Genomic DNA, 15,664 nt, shown 5'->3' with positions numbered 1-15,664 from the left:
ATAACTTAACCAATGAAAAACAAGAATTGAACCATGGAAAGATCCCTAGTACCTTCCAAATTTATCATACCAAAGTCAACAGTGCACCTACATCGTTATTAAATCCTCCTGCATGTAATGATGCCTCCATCATTCAACTGCAATCACTCATATATGTGTGAATTGACCAGTTATACGACCCAAGGGGAATGTAAATCACCACACCTCGAAAGCATTTACCATGGTCGAGAGTACACCATGTTGTTTGATGTGGGGCACATCACCTCTGCTCGTGGATCAAGGTGATGACTCCTTTTATATCACCCCTTCTCACCTCAAATGGGGAATAAGCTAATGATGGTTCACTTTAAAGTTTTTTTGTGTTTTAAAATGTTCTGCAAAGTTGATTGCTTTTTAGTTAGTTTATATTATGTGCATTTCTTTGGTTGTCTAGATAGGCGTAGAGTTAGTTATTTGGAACAATATTATCAGGCATATGGGATATATTTCATGACTCCATACCTATATTTTTTCTTATTAACTAATATAAAAGTCAGCCTAGCTAAAAAACATCTATCTACATTGGTATCAGTCATTGGCTCAATCAAGGTTATAATTTTCCTTAATCGAGACTACAATTTTTACCTAGCAATCAAAGTAATAGAAAGTCTACCTAAATTATTAAAAAAACACCTATCTACAATATTATCAATCACCGGCTCAATCAAAGACTATAATTTTCCTCAATTGAAACTAATAATTTTTTACCAACAATCAAATTTTTTTGAAAGCATCTTAATTTACTCAAATTTATTTTGAATTTATGTAAACAATAATATTTATTTAGTTTATTTTAAAAAATACGTTTATTTTAATATTGATTTAATTTATTTTATATTTTAGTTTTGAAGGAGAGTTCTTCCACCTTCTTCAGTTTTGAAGGAGAGTTCTTCGAGCAAACCTGTGGGGTTGCGATGGGCTCACCCCTTTCCCCTGTCGTTGCTAATCTGTTTATGGAAGATTTTGAGTCCAAGGCTCTTAACTCTTCCCGGCTTTTGCCAAAGTTGTGGAAAAGGTATGTGGATGACACCGATGCCATCTGGTCTCATGGCCAGGATGAGCTTGATCTCTTCTTTGATCATCTCAACAATCAATCCTCAGCCATTAAGTTCACTAAGGAGCAGGAAGTTGATGGATGCCTTCCATTCCTTGATATTCTTAATTCTAAGAATAGTGATGGTTCCCTCGCCCATCAAGTTTTTCGGAAGAAAACTCATACGGAGCAATATCTTCATGCCAGTTCCCACCATTTCCCGGCTCAAAAGATGGGTGTTCTCAATACCCTTGCTACTCGGGCCCTAAGGATCTCGGACAAGAAGAGCTTTGAGAAAGAAAAATCCCATCTGCTTGATGTCTTTGTTGAGAATGGTTATAGTAGATACATGGGTCAGAGGGCTTTCCTTAAAGCTTCCAAGAATTCTCTGACCAAAAGGGAACCGAAGGAACGAATTCCATGTGTCCATCTTCCGTATGTTCAGGGGACCACTGATAGAATTGGAAAGATTCTCAGGAAGCATAGTATCCCTGTGACCTTTAGGCCCCTGAACACCATTCGTATGTCCCTCATATCAGTGAAGGATCCTATTGGCCCTAAGGATATGAAAGTTGTTTATATGATCCCTTGTTCCTGTGGGACCCCCTATATTGGGGAGACTGGTCGCTCCATTAATCAAAGGATTAGCGAGCACGCAGCGGACCTTAAGCATAGGAGAGCTAAGTCTTCCGCTTTAGCTGAACATGCTGAGAAAACCAATCATCATGTTTGTATTGAGGAGGCTAGTGTTATTGCTAGGGTTTCGCATTTCCATCATCGAAAATTTAGGGAAGCGCTTGAGATTGAAAAGAGGCCAAGCAATCTCAATAGAGAGGATGGCTGGAAAATCAGTAGGTGTTGGGTCCCAACACTCTCTTCCTAGTCGTTTTTCCGCCTTCCTCTTAAGGTTTTTGTTTTTGGTTTTGTTTTGTTTTTGTTTTTGTTTGTTTTTTTTTTAATTTATTATTATTATTATTTTTTCCTTTTTTTTATTATTTTTTTTTATTGATTTATTTTTATTATTTATTTATTTTTATTTTTTCTCTTCATTATTTTCTCCTTTCATTTATTTATTTAATTATTTTTTAGAGTTAATTTTTTCATTTCTTATAGTACTTTAATTTCCATGTGATTTCTAATTAGCTTTTAATTTTAATAATACTTTTGAATAATCACCCATTTCAAATATATATATATATATATATATATATATATATATATATTTTCATATATTCCTGCATATAATTTATTATAAGGTCCCTTATATAACTAATTTTCCATTTAAATTCTAATCAACTTATATTTTAACTAATTTTCTAACTAACCTAACAGCCTTATGATTCTACTTTATTTTATTATAAGGTCCTTTATGTAACTAATTTTCCATTTAATTATTAATTAACTTTTTACTTTATATATTTGTATTTAGTCATTTAATTTATTCATATATTATAAGGTCCTTTATCTAACTAAATTTCCTTTTAAATACTATTTAACTTATAATTTTAATAATATTTTTTGAACTAAATACCCATTAAAAATATTTTTTTATATTTTTAAGGGATTGGTCCTAAATATTACTAATTAAATTAATAAAATAATTTTGACCCCGGTCCTAGAGTCAAACTAGTCGTTGGTCAAGTTAGCCGTTGGAGGCTCTGCTCAGACTATTTAACTTGCTAAGCTGGATTAAATACTATTTAACTTATAATTTTAATAATATTTTTTGAACTAAATACCCATTAAAAATATTTTTTTATATTTTTAAGGGATTGGTCCTAAATATTACTAATTAAATTAATAAAATAATTTTGACCCCGGTCCTAGAGTCAAACTAGCCGTTGGTCAAGCTAGCCGTTGGTCAAGTTAGCCGTTGGAGGCTCTGCTCAGACTATTTAACTTGCTAAGTTGGATTTGTTTTTTCAACTTGTCCTGACGATGAACCACACTAGTTGATTTGAAACGCGTCCACAAATGATATCCCATGTGATTTTCACCGAAAAATCTCTCACAAACATAATACATTCTTTATAATTTAATTCACATATGATTTAACTTAAATTTCTTAAAATATAAACTTTCTTTTTCCTTAATTATAAAAAATAATTAATCATAATCATAAATTTTTATAAAAAAATAATTAATCATAATAATAAATATATGTATAAAAAATAATTAATCATAATCATAAATATTTGTAGGTAAACTTTACAATTAAATATTCAAACTTCAAGTATATGTCGAAATCACATGATCAGATAAATAAACCTTCAAAATTTAAAATAGTCATATATTCCAACAGAATTGTTGGAATAGTTCAAAAAGTAAAAGCAAAGTTAACAAACCCTTGCCATAAACTTAATATATAAAATTTTAAATAATTAATATTTTTAATTATATATTTAAAAAAAATTATATATTTAATAATACTTTGTTTTATACATTATTATCTCTTATATATCAATTTTAAAGAATTTTATATATTTATTTAATATTTATTAACCTACCACTTATAAAATAGGTGGTGATGGAATGTATTGTTAAAGGCACTCTATGATGTGATGTGAAGATCATTTGTTCTAAATTTCATGGGTAAAAACTCAACCATGTTAAGAGTTGATGTGGCCAAGACAAATTGCAATACCCATATGATTTTCACTGCTTAGATACCTCTAAATCGTGATTTCTCAAACTAAAAATTAAGTGTCCAACCATCTCACCATTTACATAACTTAGCAAACAGAAAATTATTTATTTTTTTAAAATATTATTATTTAATAAAAAACACATGCGATATTATATGAACCAACACTATGAAAGTCCATTAAATACACATGATTTTAACTAATTAGATACCTCTAAATTGTGATTTCTCAAACTAAAAATTAAGTGTCCAATCATCTCACCATTTACACAACCTAACTCAACCCAACACTATGAAAGTCCATCAAATACACATGATTTTAACTAATTAGATACCTCTAAATTGTGATTTCTCAAACTAAAAATTAAGTGTCCAATCATCTCACCATTTACACAACCTAACTTAACAGAAAATATTTATTTTTATAAAATATTATTGTTTAATAAAAATATTCAGTTGAATGTCCAATCATCTCACCATTTACACAACTTAGCCAAACAGAAAAAATATTATTATTTAATAAAAATAATAGTGCGATATTATATGGCCTGTTTTACACACTACGAAAGCCCATTAATTTCAAGGAATCTTATATATTTGATTAACATCTATTTATACTTATCTTATTATTTAATAAGAGAACCTTAAGTGTCCGTATAAATCACAAGCCATGTGACGACTACCTACTCAATCCACAACCTATACAAGATTATTATTTTTTCCCATCTTCTATTCAAACAAAATATACAGAATCCACAACCTATACAATATTATATTTTTTTCCAATCTTCCATTCAAACGAAATATACAGAATAGCCAGTAACAGTCATGGTTCTGATATTATTGACGAGTAGCTGATACATGACACAGCAAATCATACGACGATTTCAAACAGTATAAATCAATCACTTATCATTCATGTGTCTGCTTATTGCCGCCTTTCATAGATGTTTATCACGGAAGTTGGGTCAATTTTTTTTCTTTGCCATATATACAGATGATGCTGCACAGATGTCCAAGGATGGGATTGGAATTGAAATACTATTTAACATTTGCAGTGCCTCTCTGGATATACAGAGAGTCAAGATACCTTACAATGTATGCACGCATATATTGATTGGTTGAATCTGACAGAAGGAAGGAGAAACCATTTTAGTAATTGTAGAATGGGTTTCTCCACCCGTGTGGGTAAGTATGAGCTTGGGCGTGATCTTGGAGAAGGAATGTTTGCCAAGGTGAAAGTGGCCAGGAACATTGAGACAGGTTTAAATGTTGCAGTCAAGATCATAGATAAGCAGATGATATTCCGCTGCAACCTTATGCATCAGGTAGGATTTGATTTGCTTCGATGCATGATCAATTCTCATTTCAAAAAAAAAACTTTGGTCTGATGAGATTTTTTTTGTCATTAGAAATTCAATTTGGTAATACAATGCCCCTGCTATACCTGTAAGTGAGTGGACTTGTTTTGATGAGATTCTCCTCGTTATTAGATTTTCAATTTGGTAATAAAATGCCCCAGCTATACCTGTAAGTGAGTGGACTTGTTTTGATGAGATTTTTCTTGTTATTAGATTTTCAATTTGGTAATAAAATGGCCCAGCCATACCTGTTAGTGAGTAGACTGGTTGCAGAGAACTTTTCTAGTTGTTTTTTTTTCTTTCTCCATGACAAAGCACCTTACTTTTCAACCGGTAGGCAAAGGTAAGATAAGGTAAGATATTCCTCAGGATTCAAGGTCATTTAAAAACGAGGCCGAAAGCAATTATAACAATATAGATCATTTAAAAAGAAGAATGGAAGCCCTGACAACAATATACTTGATATATGAGTTCACTAGTGGAAATTGAACCTGGGTGAAGAGGAGAATAAGAATCATTCCTCATGATCATTACAACAATATACTCATACCAATGCAACATGTCACTTGCTGGAATGGAATTGAATCTGATAGGAGAAGAAAATACTTGCCTCCCAACCACCCAAGATAAACCCAATTGACCAACAATAAAAGCACAATTGCAACTAATTGATATTTAAAAACAAAAATTTAACTATGCTGGGTTGGGTTGAATTGCCTTGGGATCTCGTGTTTCTTGTCGCTACTTGCCATTCTATCATCCTCTGCTTTGTCATCTTGAACCTGTTATCTTCCACAGCTCCCGGTGTCTAGAAGATGTTGTAGGGCTGACAGTGTTCCAGTTTTATGTAGTTGAAGAGAAGTGTTATCGAATATTTACTATGTATGTATTTATTGTTTCGTTTTTCACTTGATAAATGCAGGTCAAACGAGAGATTAGCACGATGAAGCTTGTTAAGCATCCCAATATTGTGCGCCTGTTAGAGGTTGTTTCTGAACATTAGTTGAACAAAAAAAATAGGCTTTTGGGTACATCTGTGATAAGTATTAACTGAGAGTGAATACTATGGCTATGGAATGAGTGACAGGGAGTGCTAATTGACCCTTGGATCATTGGTTTGAACGATGAAATGTAGGTTTTGGCCAGCAAGAAGAGAATTTATCTCATCATGGAATATGTGAGAGGGGGTGACTTGTCTGACAAAATTGTAAGTTGTTCTCATGGCTTAAGTTCAACTATTTTGTATGTTGCAAGTGTAGCTAATTTCAGACCAACAAAGTTTATGGACCTAGATAAATATCTAGTTACTGTTTGTATGAAGTTCTATATTCTAGAATTTGTTAAATGCACACATAGTAGTTTGTTGTTATCATATGGCATCTCAGAAATCGGAGTTACAAGCGCCTGGTTATAAAAATAACACACAGAATTGAATCTCACTGAGGATTTGCTGATTTTGATACAGGCTTATCTTCAGAAACTAACTGAAGATGAGGCTAGGAAGTATTTCCATCAGCTTATTGACGCTGTAAATTATTGTCATAGTAGAAATGTATACCACAGAGACCTCAAGGTATGTAGTTTTGCTATGTATAATTTATAAATTATGACAATTAATCTTTATATATGGACTCCATATGATCTTAGAAGAGTTTAGTTAATGTTCTGTGCTAAGATGAAATTTGGTGTTAAATTGGCTTCGGTTTGGTGAGCAGCCTCAAAACCTACTCCTGGATGAGAAAGGAAATCTGAAGGTTTCTGATTTTGGGCTGAGTGTTTTGCACCAGGTATCATATTTTATTAATACATTTGAATAGTCCCCAATTACTTAACGTTTCAAAATCATAGTTTTTAACTATGAAACCCTGTTCACCGATTGTAACAGTAACTAAATAGTCAGAAAATATATGCTTATCAGGCGGGACATAAGCACTACTAGTTGATATGAAACTGAGGTAGCAATTTAGATACAAATTTTTTGGCCCAGGCATACAAGCAAGCAACATCTGCAAGCCTCTGTCTTTGTTTTATGGAGGAGATGCCCTAGGCACTCTTCTTTGCCATTATTGCTCATCCCATGGACCTATTTTTTGGTCGCTAATGGAGATTAATATAAGTTCATTTTATTGAATCCGTCAACCTAGTTTAAAATAAACCTCAAAGCTATGGTTGGTAAATGTATCAACTAGACATTTGACCACAAACCTATCTCCAAATGCTGACGAGATCTGTTTTAAAATGAAACACATTTCAGATGTTTCTAGATCCTAATATTGTGTCTAAAATTAAATACACATTGTGCAGACGGATGCTGTACTTTCTACAACTTGCGGATCCCCAAATTATGTTGCACCTGAGGTATACAAATCAATTCTTCGTCTGGGGTTTGGAATTACAGCATATGCCTTTTTCATCTATTACTAACACATTGCTTATGGTTAGCAGGTAATTGCTAGACAGAATTACTATGGAGCAGCTGCAGACATTTGGTCTTGCGGGGTCGTTCTCTTTGAATTGCTAGCAGGTTTCTCTCCCTTCGAAGATTCTTGTCTTATTGACCAATATCATAAGGTATACTTGTAACCTAGTGACTTTTGATTTGTGGCTAATCCAACAAACAAATTTCCGATAGAAAAACTCATAAGTCAACCAATATTTTAAAGTCAAATTTCTTAAATTTTGGCTTTAAAAAATGCACCCCAAAAACAATTTCCCCTGAAAATTTTGGGTGCCCCTAAGGGGAAACTAGTAACAGGCCTGGCTAACTTAGTCACGGATATTAATGCAAAGGTACAAGTTACAACCAATCTCGTAATCTTGTTTTTCAGCTAATTAAATCCTATCCTCGCAACGAATTTTGGTTGTTGATGGTAGATTTTTTTTCCTGGGTTCATAGATTTGCAAAGCGGAGTTTTCCTTCCCTTCATGGTTCTCTTATGGGACCAGGAAGCTAATCACCGAGATATTGGACCCTGCACCAGAAAGTGTAAGTTAAATTTTGTCTAAAAGCGTACTGTAATATTTGGATTGCAACTCTTCGTGATTCATTTTATACTCTCGATTTCATGAAGAAGTCATAAGTAGCTTCCTATTGCAGAGGATCACAATGGCACAGATTTATGAAGATGAGTGGTTTAAGAAATATTACAATCCTCCTGCACAGCCCTGGGATGAAGAGGATGTTAGTTTGGATGATATTCAAGCTGCATTCGATATCACAGAAGTATGGTTTCCATAATATTCAAGTTGTCCTTACGATGTCCAAATAAAATTGAGATTTGAAGGATCATGAAATGTACATATCATTTCTTCTATGCTATCGTTACCCAAGTGTATAGGCAATTGCATGTGAATAAGAAAAATCACAAGAATTCTTTGGTGATAAATTTTGTATTTTGTAGAAACATCTGGTAACAAAGGATAAGGGACCTGTTTTCATCAATGCCTTTCAGCTGATTGCAACGTCTAATGATCTGGACTTGTCTGGGTTCTTTGAGATGGAGGTATACTTCCGAATGTCCATGATTAGTGATTTGGTTTTCTGCTAAACATGTCTCCAACTGGTGAAAATCTGAAAGATGAGAAATTGAAGATATTGCATAGTTTCTTGAGCAGTAAATGCCATGCAAATTGAATATATTGCGCTGTTTCTTGAGAAAAGAAAATACCATGCTATTCACTCAACTCGGCCAAAGTTATTTAGAAGCTTGCCATAAGCAATGGGGAAACATTTAAGAGACTTTATTCATTAGAATTTTAAATTTTCAATTGCCATAAGTAATGGGGAAACATTTAAGAGGCTTTATTCATTAGAATTTTAAATTTTCAGAAACTAGTAAAAAATAATTAATTTAATGAACAAAAATTGAAGTCTATCTAGTGTAGAAATGTGTTAATTTCCTTTTAATGCCAATTTTGGATTGCAGAATGATGGTAGAAACAAAAGGAAGTTTGGTTCCAGACTTTCAGCTAAGGAGACAATAGAGAAAATGGATGCTGCTGTAAAGAGTCTAGGCTTGCTAGTAGAAAGAGTAAATCCTTGCAAGGTTGGCATGCGGATTATAGATATTTTCTCCTTGTCCACATTTTTTCTAATATCTGAGAATGAAATATACATTAAAGCACATGCATTTTTACATTTTCTTATGAAGAAAAATCGACTGAATGGAAAGATTGTTGAATAGAGAAATCAATGGTCTTCTTTTGACGTTTTTCATTCCTTTAAGACGCATCTGTTTTGAAAAATATTTGGGGACCATTGTGGTCTAGAGTGCATAAATTTTCAAACATGGTAATGTATAAATGGAATTCACTAATTGAAAGAATTTTTGAGAGAAAGGTCTAAGGAATTTTTAGATGCTTTATGTTAGTTTCATTCATTTGGGTTTCAAAGATTTTGTTATGGAAGACCCCTGTGATCTTCCTTGTTGGCAACTGTCTTTCTGCCAGAATTCTAGCTACTCTAAGTGCTATCATGATTGGATCCAGTTTCCAAACCATACGTAAATGGGTTAGTAATAGACATATAAGGAAATTGAACTCCTACAGTCTTTATCCTTAGAACCTTACTGGTTCTAATAACAGTTTAGTATATCTGGTTTATCCTCTCTTTAGACTTTCATTTTCTTCATCTTTGTTTCATATGTCATAAAATCTGAATAATCTTCCTTCCATAGTTGAAAGAAAATGTTTTCGTGAAAATACTAATCTTGTTAAATTTGATGATAGATAAAGATTCATGAAGCCAAACAGATTGGGAAGGGTTCATATTTATCCGTGTCAACAGAGGTCAGATTTAATGGCAATTCCTTTACAATATGATATATAATCTTGCGCTTCATCCACAGGAGCACACAGACTATTGAATTTCTTGAACTTAATTCATATTAGATGCAGAAATATAGAGTACATGCATAGCATATCCATAATTCCAATTCTGAAATCTCAAAAGAAAGGAGAAATTAAAGAGAAAGCAATGAAAGTTTCTGCAGGTTATTGAAGTTGCACCATCTTTCTCTTTGGTGGAGTTATGGAAATCAGCAGGGGATACAGTAGAGTTTATAAAGGTAGACATTAAGTTTAATTTTAACCAACTTCTATTCCTTATTTTCCATAAACTTTGTGCGAATATTTCCTTTCTCGTCTTTCCTGCAGTTTTACAAAAGCTTTTCAAACATTTTAATGGATGTACCTGACAGTCCAAAGGTAAATGTTGTTGATATTTACTGATGCTCAAGTTTCTTATTTGAACTCTTCATTATGTTAATGATACAGAAATTTGTAACCAAAACACTTGATGCAATCCCCGTCTCTCTTATATTGCCATTACTCCATGTTCTAAAAATTGTGTTATTGGATTGGAAACAAGATTTTATATGGAGTAGAGGTACCCAAACACTATAATACAAGTTTTACATGAAGTTACTTATGTAATGAAACTTATGTACTAAACTATTCAACAAGTGGAAGCAGTAGTTAGTAATGAAAGTGTTTTAATTGTAGATTGTGCAACTTGACAGTCCAATATCTGAAGAAGATCACCATTTAACTTCTTCAAGGTATGAAAAAGCTTCTTTTAAAGTCTTGCTTCATGGTTCATGAAGTCTCTATAATCCTTCTCTTTTCAATCGCTTAATTTTATGCCCTTTCTTCTCAATTCCTCTCTTTCAGGCCTTATAGTGACATTTACTTTTTTTGACCTTCTAATTTTTGCAGTGGCAGAGAACCTTGCAACACAGTTTTAAGGAGTAAGGAAACTACTTTCCATATGAAATAACTTTCCAGAAGATAAAGATGCCAATTAACCTAGCATTTATAGAAAACCTGATTAACAGTGGTTGATAGCATATACCATATCATTGTCATTGGGGTTTTGGTTAGACAGTTAAGCAGGGATGTTGTTATTCGTCCAAGGTTCAAAGTCCCCAAAGACATCTTTGTCCCTTGTGGGCCAAGTGGACCATTCCATATGCTTGGGATCAAGTGCGAGTACTAAGTGACTTTAGTGAAATAAAGATCCTCCACTCACAACTACTTAGCTAAAGGATTTTTCATTAACTGTTATAAGTTGGATACACTTCATTGTAATTCTTTTCAGTTTAAGGTTGGGCATGTTGACCTTGTCCTGATAAAAGAAAGTTGTGTCATGAGAAAGAAAACATCATTATCATTTTCCTCATAAGAGAGAACAATTGAATGCTTTTTTTAGGTAGATCAATTGAATGCTTTCGCCAAAAAAAGAGAGTTAGCATATGATGTAATAGATGTGTATGAAGCTGAAATGGTAGATCAACCATAACATGCCATTTGAAATTGATTTTTGCAAGCAGAAATATGCTTTGCAGCTTCAATAAGATTAATTATGTTATTTAATTTATATCAAATGCACTTACGTGATAATAAAATATTAAAATGTTACCCCAAATGTGTGGTAATATCTGGAAAGCCTTACATTACATTAGAAGAAAGGAAAGATACAAAGTATACAGAAATAATTCTAGTGTCACCAAACTCCCCTCTAACGACTAATTAAAACTGCTAAACAGACTAATTCCCAACAGCAGACATTAGTTTACTAAAAATTGGAGGGAAACCATAAGATAGGGAAATTGGCAAGACAAATGAGCATGTAATAATAAAATGTGGGTTGAGGCACAGATCTGCTACGGCTTGATTTTCCAAGCTTAGATAAGCAACGTCAACACTCGTGACAAACTGAAAGGGAGCCACTGTCACCTAGGCTCCCGTTTCCCTACTGTTCTTAGATGAACGAAAGTCACCTAAAGGAGGGCCTCCCTTAATAACAACTTGGCTTGCAAAGAACTAGCACAAAGGGGTAATGACGCTTCTCTATTTGCTTACATGCATGTAATAAAAGAAATCTGCTTAATAGACATGGAAACTGCTCTAAGCACTAAATTGTTTGGGAACAAATTCATAAACGAATCTCTTGTAGCTTTGAATGATAAGCCCTTGAACAGATCTAGATTGTGCTTCAGTGTGGGAAATGAGCTCAATTATGTACCCTATAAACACAGATTTCTGAGTAATGTGAACAGGTCTCCACTTTACACACTGCTCATATGCTTGAAAGTTAAATTTCACAAGTGCTTTACGTTAGGAATTAATGCATAAAAAAACAGAGTTCTTTAAAGCACACAATAAAAGTGGATCTCCAAGCACAAAGAGGACTAATCAGCTTCAAGGTATAATTCCAAAACCAGCTTGCAAAGACCGGAGCAGAAGGCTATTAAACAGATACAAAATTCTCATACGTGACTTCTGTCAAGCAGTTGTAATGCACCCTGTTACTATGCTGGCTATATAAACAATTGTATGTGTGAGAATGTTATTCTAAGGATCAGATGCCATAAGCAAAGTTTCAAGTGCAAGATTTCTTCTCTAAGACAAAAACACAACACCAGAATTAAGCGGTTACTATGAAGGTATGAAGCAGGGCTTGTACATACATTTTAACAAACAGTTAGGATGTAGTCCAAAGCAGAGGCTCAAATTTGCAGAGATCACTGTCCAGATTTGAAGTATTTGCTTCATATACAGGCAACTTGTTTTCCAGACATATATAACATATTCCAGCTTTCAATTCTAGGTCTACGATTACCATACAATGAATAAAAGTGAACGCTTTTGAGCCTTTATGGAGGAGATTTGTGTTGGTATTTCTTCAAACAGTTTGGTGACAAACTTCAGCAACACGTCAGATTTGCAAGATCATAAGCTCATATTGAAAATAAAGCCTTGTGCTTAGTGAAATTTGATTTTCAGGCATCTTAAAGAAACGAAAAAGAAAAATAGGACCCTCCAGCTTTCAATTTCGAATCTGCAGCTAGTGTGCGAGGGATGGAACAAAATACAATAAGAATGTGATGCATATGAGGAAATTCACAGGTGTATTCATCAAACATTTAACATGCAAATCTCCATTTCAATACTTGTATCCCAATGTCATTATTAATATTGCAGCAATTTCATATTCAGTGTCCTGGTGCTGAGTTTTAATGCATAATATGCTTGTCATTCACCACACAGTAGACTGCATTCCAAGGTGTTTGGAACCAAAGCACACTTACAGAATGAAGAATGATCGATACCACCAGTGTCCTAGGTTAAGTTGTTTCATCTTTAGCCATAAATCACCCATAATACAACCAGCGGTAAACTCATACAGCAGCAGATATTTTTTTTTGGTCTTGTGAATGTATTCTCAGAAATGCCTTCCTTGTTACACAGCAGTGAAAATTGAATTATTTTAATCACAAATATCCAAGCATTCCTAAAGCATTAATTTTAACATTCAAGCATAAAAATAGGATTCTAAACCTTCATACGATGGGTGGAATAAATGACCGCTGAATTATGATAAAAGGAAGAAAAAATTCATGCATAGATTCCGCAAACAGATTTTCATGCATACATTCGATCAAACAGTAGCATGCAAACTGTGAACACCAACTTATTCTTGCAAAAATCATAACCCAGGCTTAGAGTGGGGTATTAAATAAATTTTCCCAACTTTCAATCAGAGTACTCAAGGCTATGGGATAAACCTGGCAGAATTTTTTGATAGTGACATTTAGTCAAATAGATAGTAGACAGTCTTATAAGTTCTGGTTATGTGCACAATGATATTCGTGCTGCCTATATTTTGCTAACTAGAGTCAAGACAAAATTACTTTTGCTGATATAGATAGCATATAATAAATTTGAAAATTTTCCAGCAACGTATAAAAATGTATGCATCAATGAGATATACCCAACTGTACCATATAGTACCAAACAGATTCAGCGAGGTCACATTTAACAGATTTTAAAATAAAATCATATCCAAACTGATGAGAAAGAGAGATTCACCTAGGGCACCATTTAACAAATTTTAAAATAAAACCATCTCCCAAGTGATGAGAAAGATAGCGAATATGGTAGGGCGGCTCAGAGAGAAAGCTTAATTAATTAATTTCCAGAGTTGTATGGAGGGGGTGGCGCCAGCTATTTGGGAACTGAAACTATGAAGGAATATTGCGAGCTTGAGAGCAGGGGAACTGAAACTATGAAGGAATATATGCGAGCTTGAGGAGCAGCGGAAAACAGAAATATGTGTCGAGGGTCAAACTCAAATCTGCTAGTCAAAATAAAAAATTAGAAAATAAAATTTTATGGTTGAAGAAATTGTATACCAGGACCTTCAAATCTATTGGGCACATGGGGTCCATGGTGCCAATGAGTAGGGGAAGTTGCTTTGTCCACAAAAAGAGGCACACCAATTGGAAAGTCAGATATGAAAGTTAACCTATCCTCTGAAACACTCAAAGGATTTAACCCATACACTGTGCAAATGTAGACAAAAGAGATATGTATTGCAGTTGAAATATGCTATGAAATACTCCATCGTATTTTTAAGAAAAGTTGAGGAAAATTTACAGCTAAGAAAGCATTTCAAATGATTAATTTCTTTGCAGATAGAACAACAATAGCCTGAGAAATCAGCTGTAAGATATTTGGTGAAAAAAATCCCTAAGTGAAATTTTTACCAAGAAATAGGGCGCTCTCCAGCCTCTAAGGCACCCCAGATCAGCCACAAAACAATTTTATCGGAAAATGAAGTGTAGAGTTGTCATATGTATTCCTTCACCAACCCTGTTAATGTATTTTTGCACTCCAGGGCATTTATTTCGGACTCTGCACTCCACACACTTCTGCACCCTCCCTACGATTTTAGCCATTTTGCGGAACGTTTCATCAACCATTTTTTCACATATTCATCCTTCTGCGCATGTCGTATTTGCAGATCATTAATTTTGCACATTCAGTGCTCCGCACAACCAGCCATAACTTACCTTTCTGTTTCCGTTCTATCGTGAAATTAGCCGTGTGCAACTTTCAAAGCTAATTGAAAAGTTATTTAAGGAACTCTCATCTTCAATGGTGGAAAAGGGTTCTTGATATCATGTTAGGTGAATTATCGGCAAGTTAGGTTCTTGATATCATGTTATGTGAATTATCGGCATGTTATGTCTTACTCTTTCACGGAGATTACTTAAGTTACTCCATTGATACTATATTAGCATTTGCACTTAATGTTGCAAAGAAAACGCTGTAAGGTAAGACAATAGAAAATGAACTAGTAGCTTGAAGTGTCTTGTAAAATCAATGCAATCTCTGCATAACATTATAATGTTTAAAAAATGATATATTTACAATGTTCAAGATCATGTAGTCAACATTTATTACCATGAAAAATAACAATATAAAGGCCTAGAAAATAGGCTTTTGATCACCCTACGAGGACACAAATAATAATGTTGAAGGTACATTTGAGATAATTTCACAAAATGGCTACTGAAGATGCAATATCCACTTGCAAAAATTAAATTAACCTGAATAAGCATAGAGGAAAAGTGGGTTATGTAGATGGAAAAATTGAGAAGAAGCCCAAGATCATAAAATGAAGGAGAAATAAACTTCAAATAACAATGTTAAATTGACCCTGATTTTCTGAATACAACCATGACCATGAACAACAATGGTGTGATACACTCCATTCCTAGACCTCAACTATCATATTCTATA

The 15,664-nt window shown here is 33.7% G+C and overlaps 1 protein-coding gene and 1 long non-coding RNA gene across 3 annotated transcripts; both read left to right on the top strand.

The window, feature by feature from the left end:
* Positions 1 to 4,454: 4,454 nt before the first annotated feature.
* Positions 4,455 to 9,123, top strand: LOC149146074 (CBL-interacting serine/threonine-protein kinase 9-like). Its single transcript, XM_089447764.1, has 10 exons — positions 4,455 to 5,044; positions 6,000 to 6,062; positions 6,213 to 6,284; positions 6,543 to 6,650; positions 6,793 to 6,864; positions 7,382 to 7,435; positions 7,523 to 7,648; positions 7,974 to 8,063; positions 8,175 to 8,300; positions 8,479 to 9,123. The coding sequence occupies exons 1-10, from the start codon at positions 4,817 to 4,819 to the stop codon at positions 8,623 to 8,625; spliced, it is 1,086 nt and encodes a 361-aa protein (XP_089303890.1). The 5' UTR covers positions 4,455 to 4,816; the 3' UTR covers positions 8,626 to 9,123.
* On the top strand, positions 8,998 to 14,472 carry LOC149146073 (uncharacterized). 2 transcript variants are annotated; one of them, XR_016264291.1, is made up of 4 exons: positions 9,130 to 10,143; positions 10,232 to 10,282; positions 10,597 to 10,635; positions 10,793 to 14,472. It is a non-coding gene; the product is annotated as an uncharacterized LOC149146073 (long non-coding RNA). The 2 variants fall into 2 exon arrangements; XR_016264290.1 differs by lacking the exons at positions 9,130 to 10,143; positions 10,232 to 10,282 and adding an exon at positions 8,998 to 9,123 and having other exon boundaries at positions 10,580 to 10,635; positions 10,793 to 10,927.
* The last annotated feature ends 1,192 nt before the right edge of the window (positions 14,473 to 15,664 follow it).

This window comes from Pinus tabuliformis, chromosome X (assembly GCF_031772625.1).
Source record: "Pinus tabuliformis cultivar Carrire ecotype Pingquan chromosome X, CPIR1, whole genome shotgun sequence".
In the NCBI taxonomy this organism is placed as follows: Eukaryota; Viridiplantae; Streptophyta; class Pinopsida; order Pinales; family Pinaceae; genus Pinus; species Pinus tabuliformis.
Note: the sequence above shows the minus strand (reverse complement) of the source record. Positions and strands in the feature narration are given on the sequence as shown.

Excerpts from the sequence above, each read along its gene's own strand:
- LOC149146074 (XM_089447764.1), top strand. The coding sequence starts at position 4,817 with ATGCACGCATATATTGATTGGTTGAATCTGACAGAAGGAAGGAGAAAC. Across the intron at positions 8,064-8,174 it reads TGGACCCTGCACCAGAAAGT|AGGATCACAATGGCACAGAT; the intron begins GTAAGTTAAATT and ends TTCCTATTGCAG. Across the intron at positions 8,301-8,478 it reads CTGCATTCGATATCACAGAA|AAACATCTGGTAACAAAGGA; the intron begins GTATGGTTTCCA and ends TGTATTTTGTAG.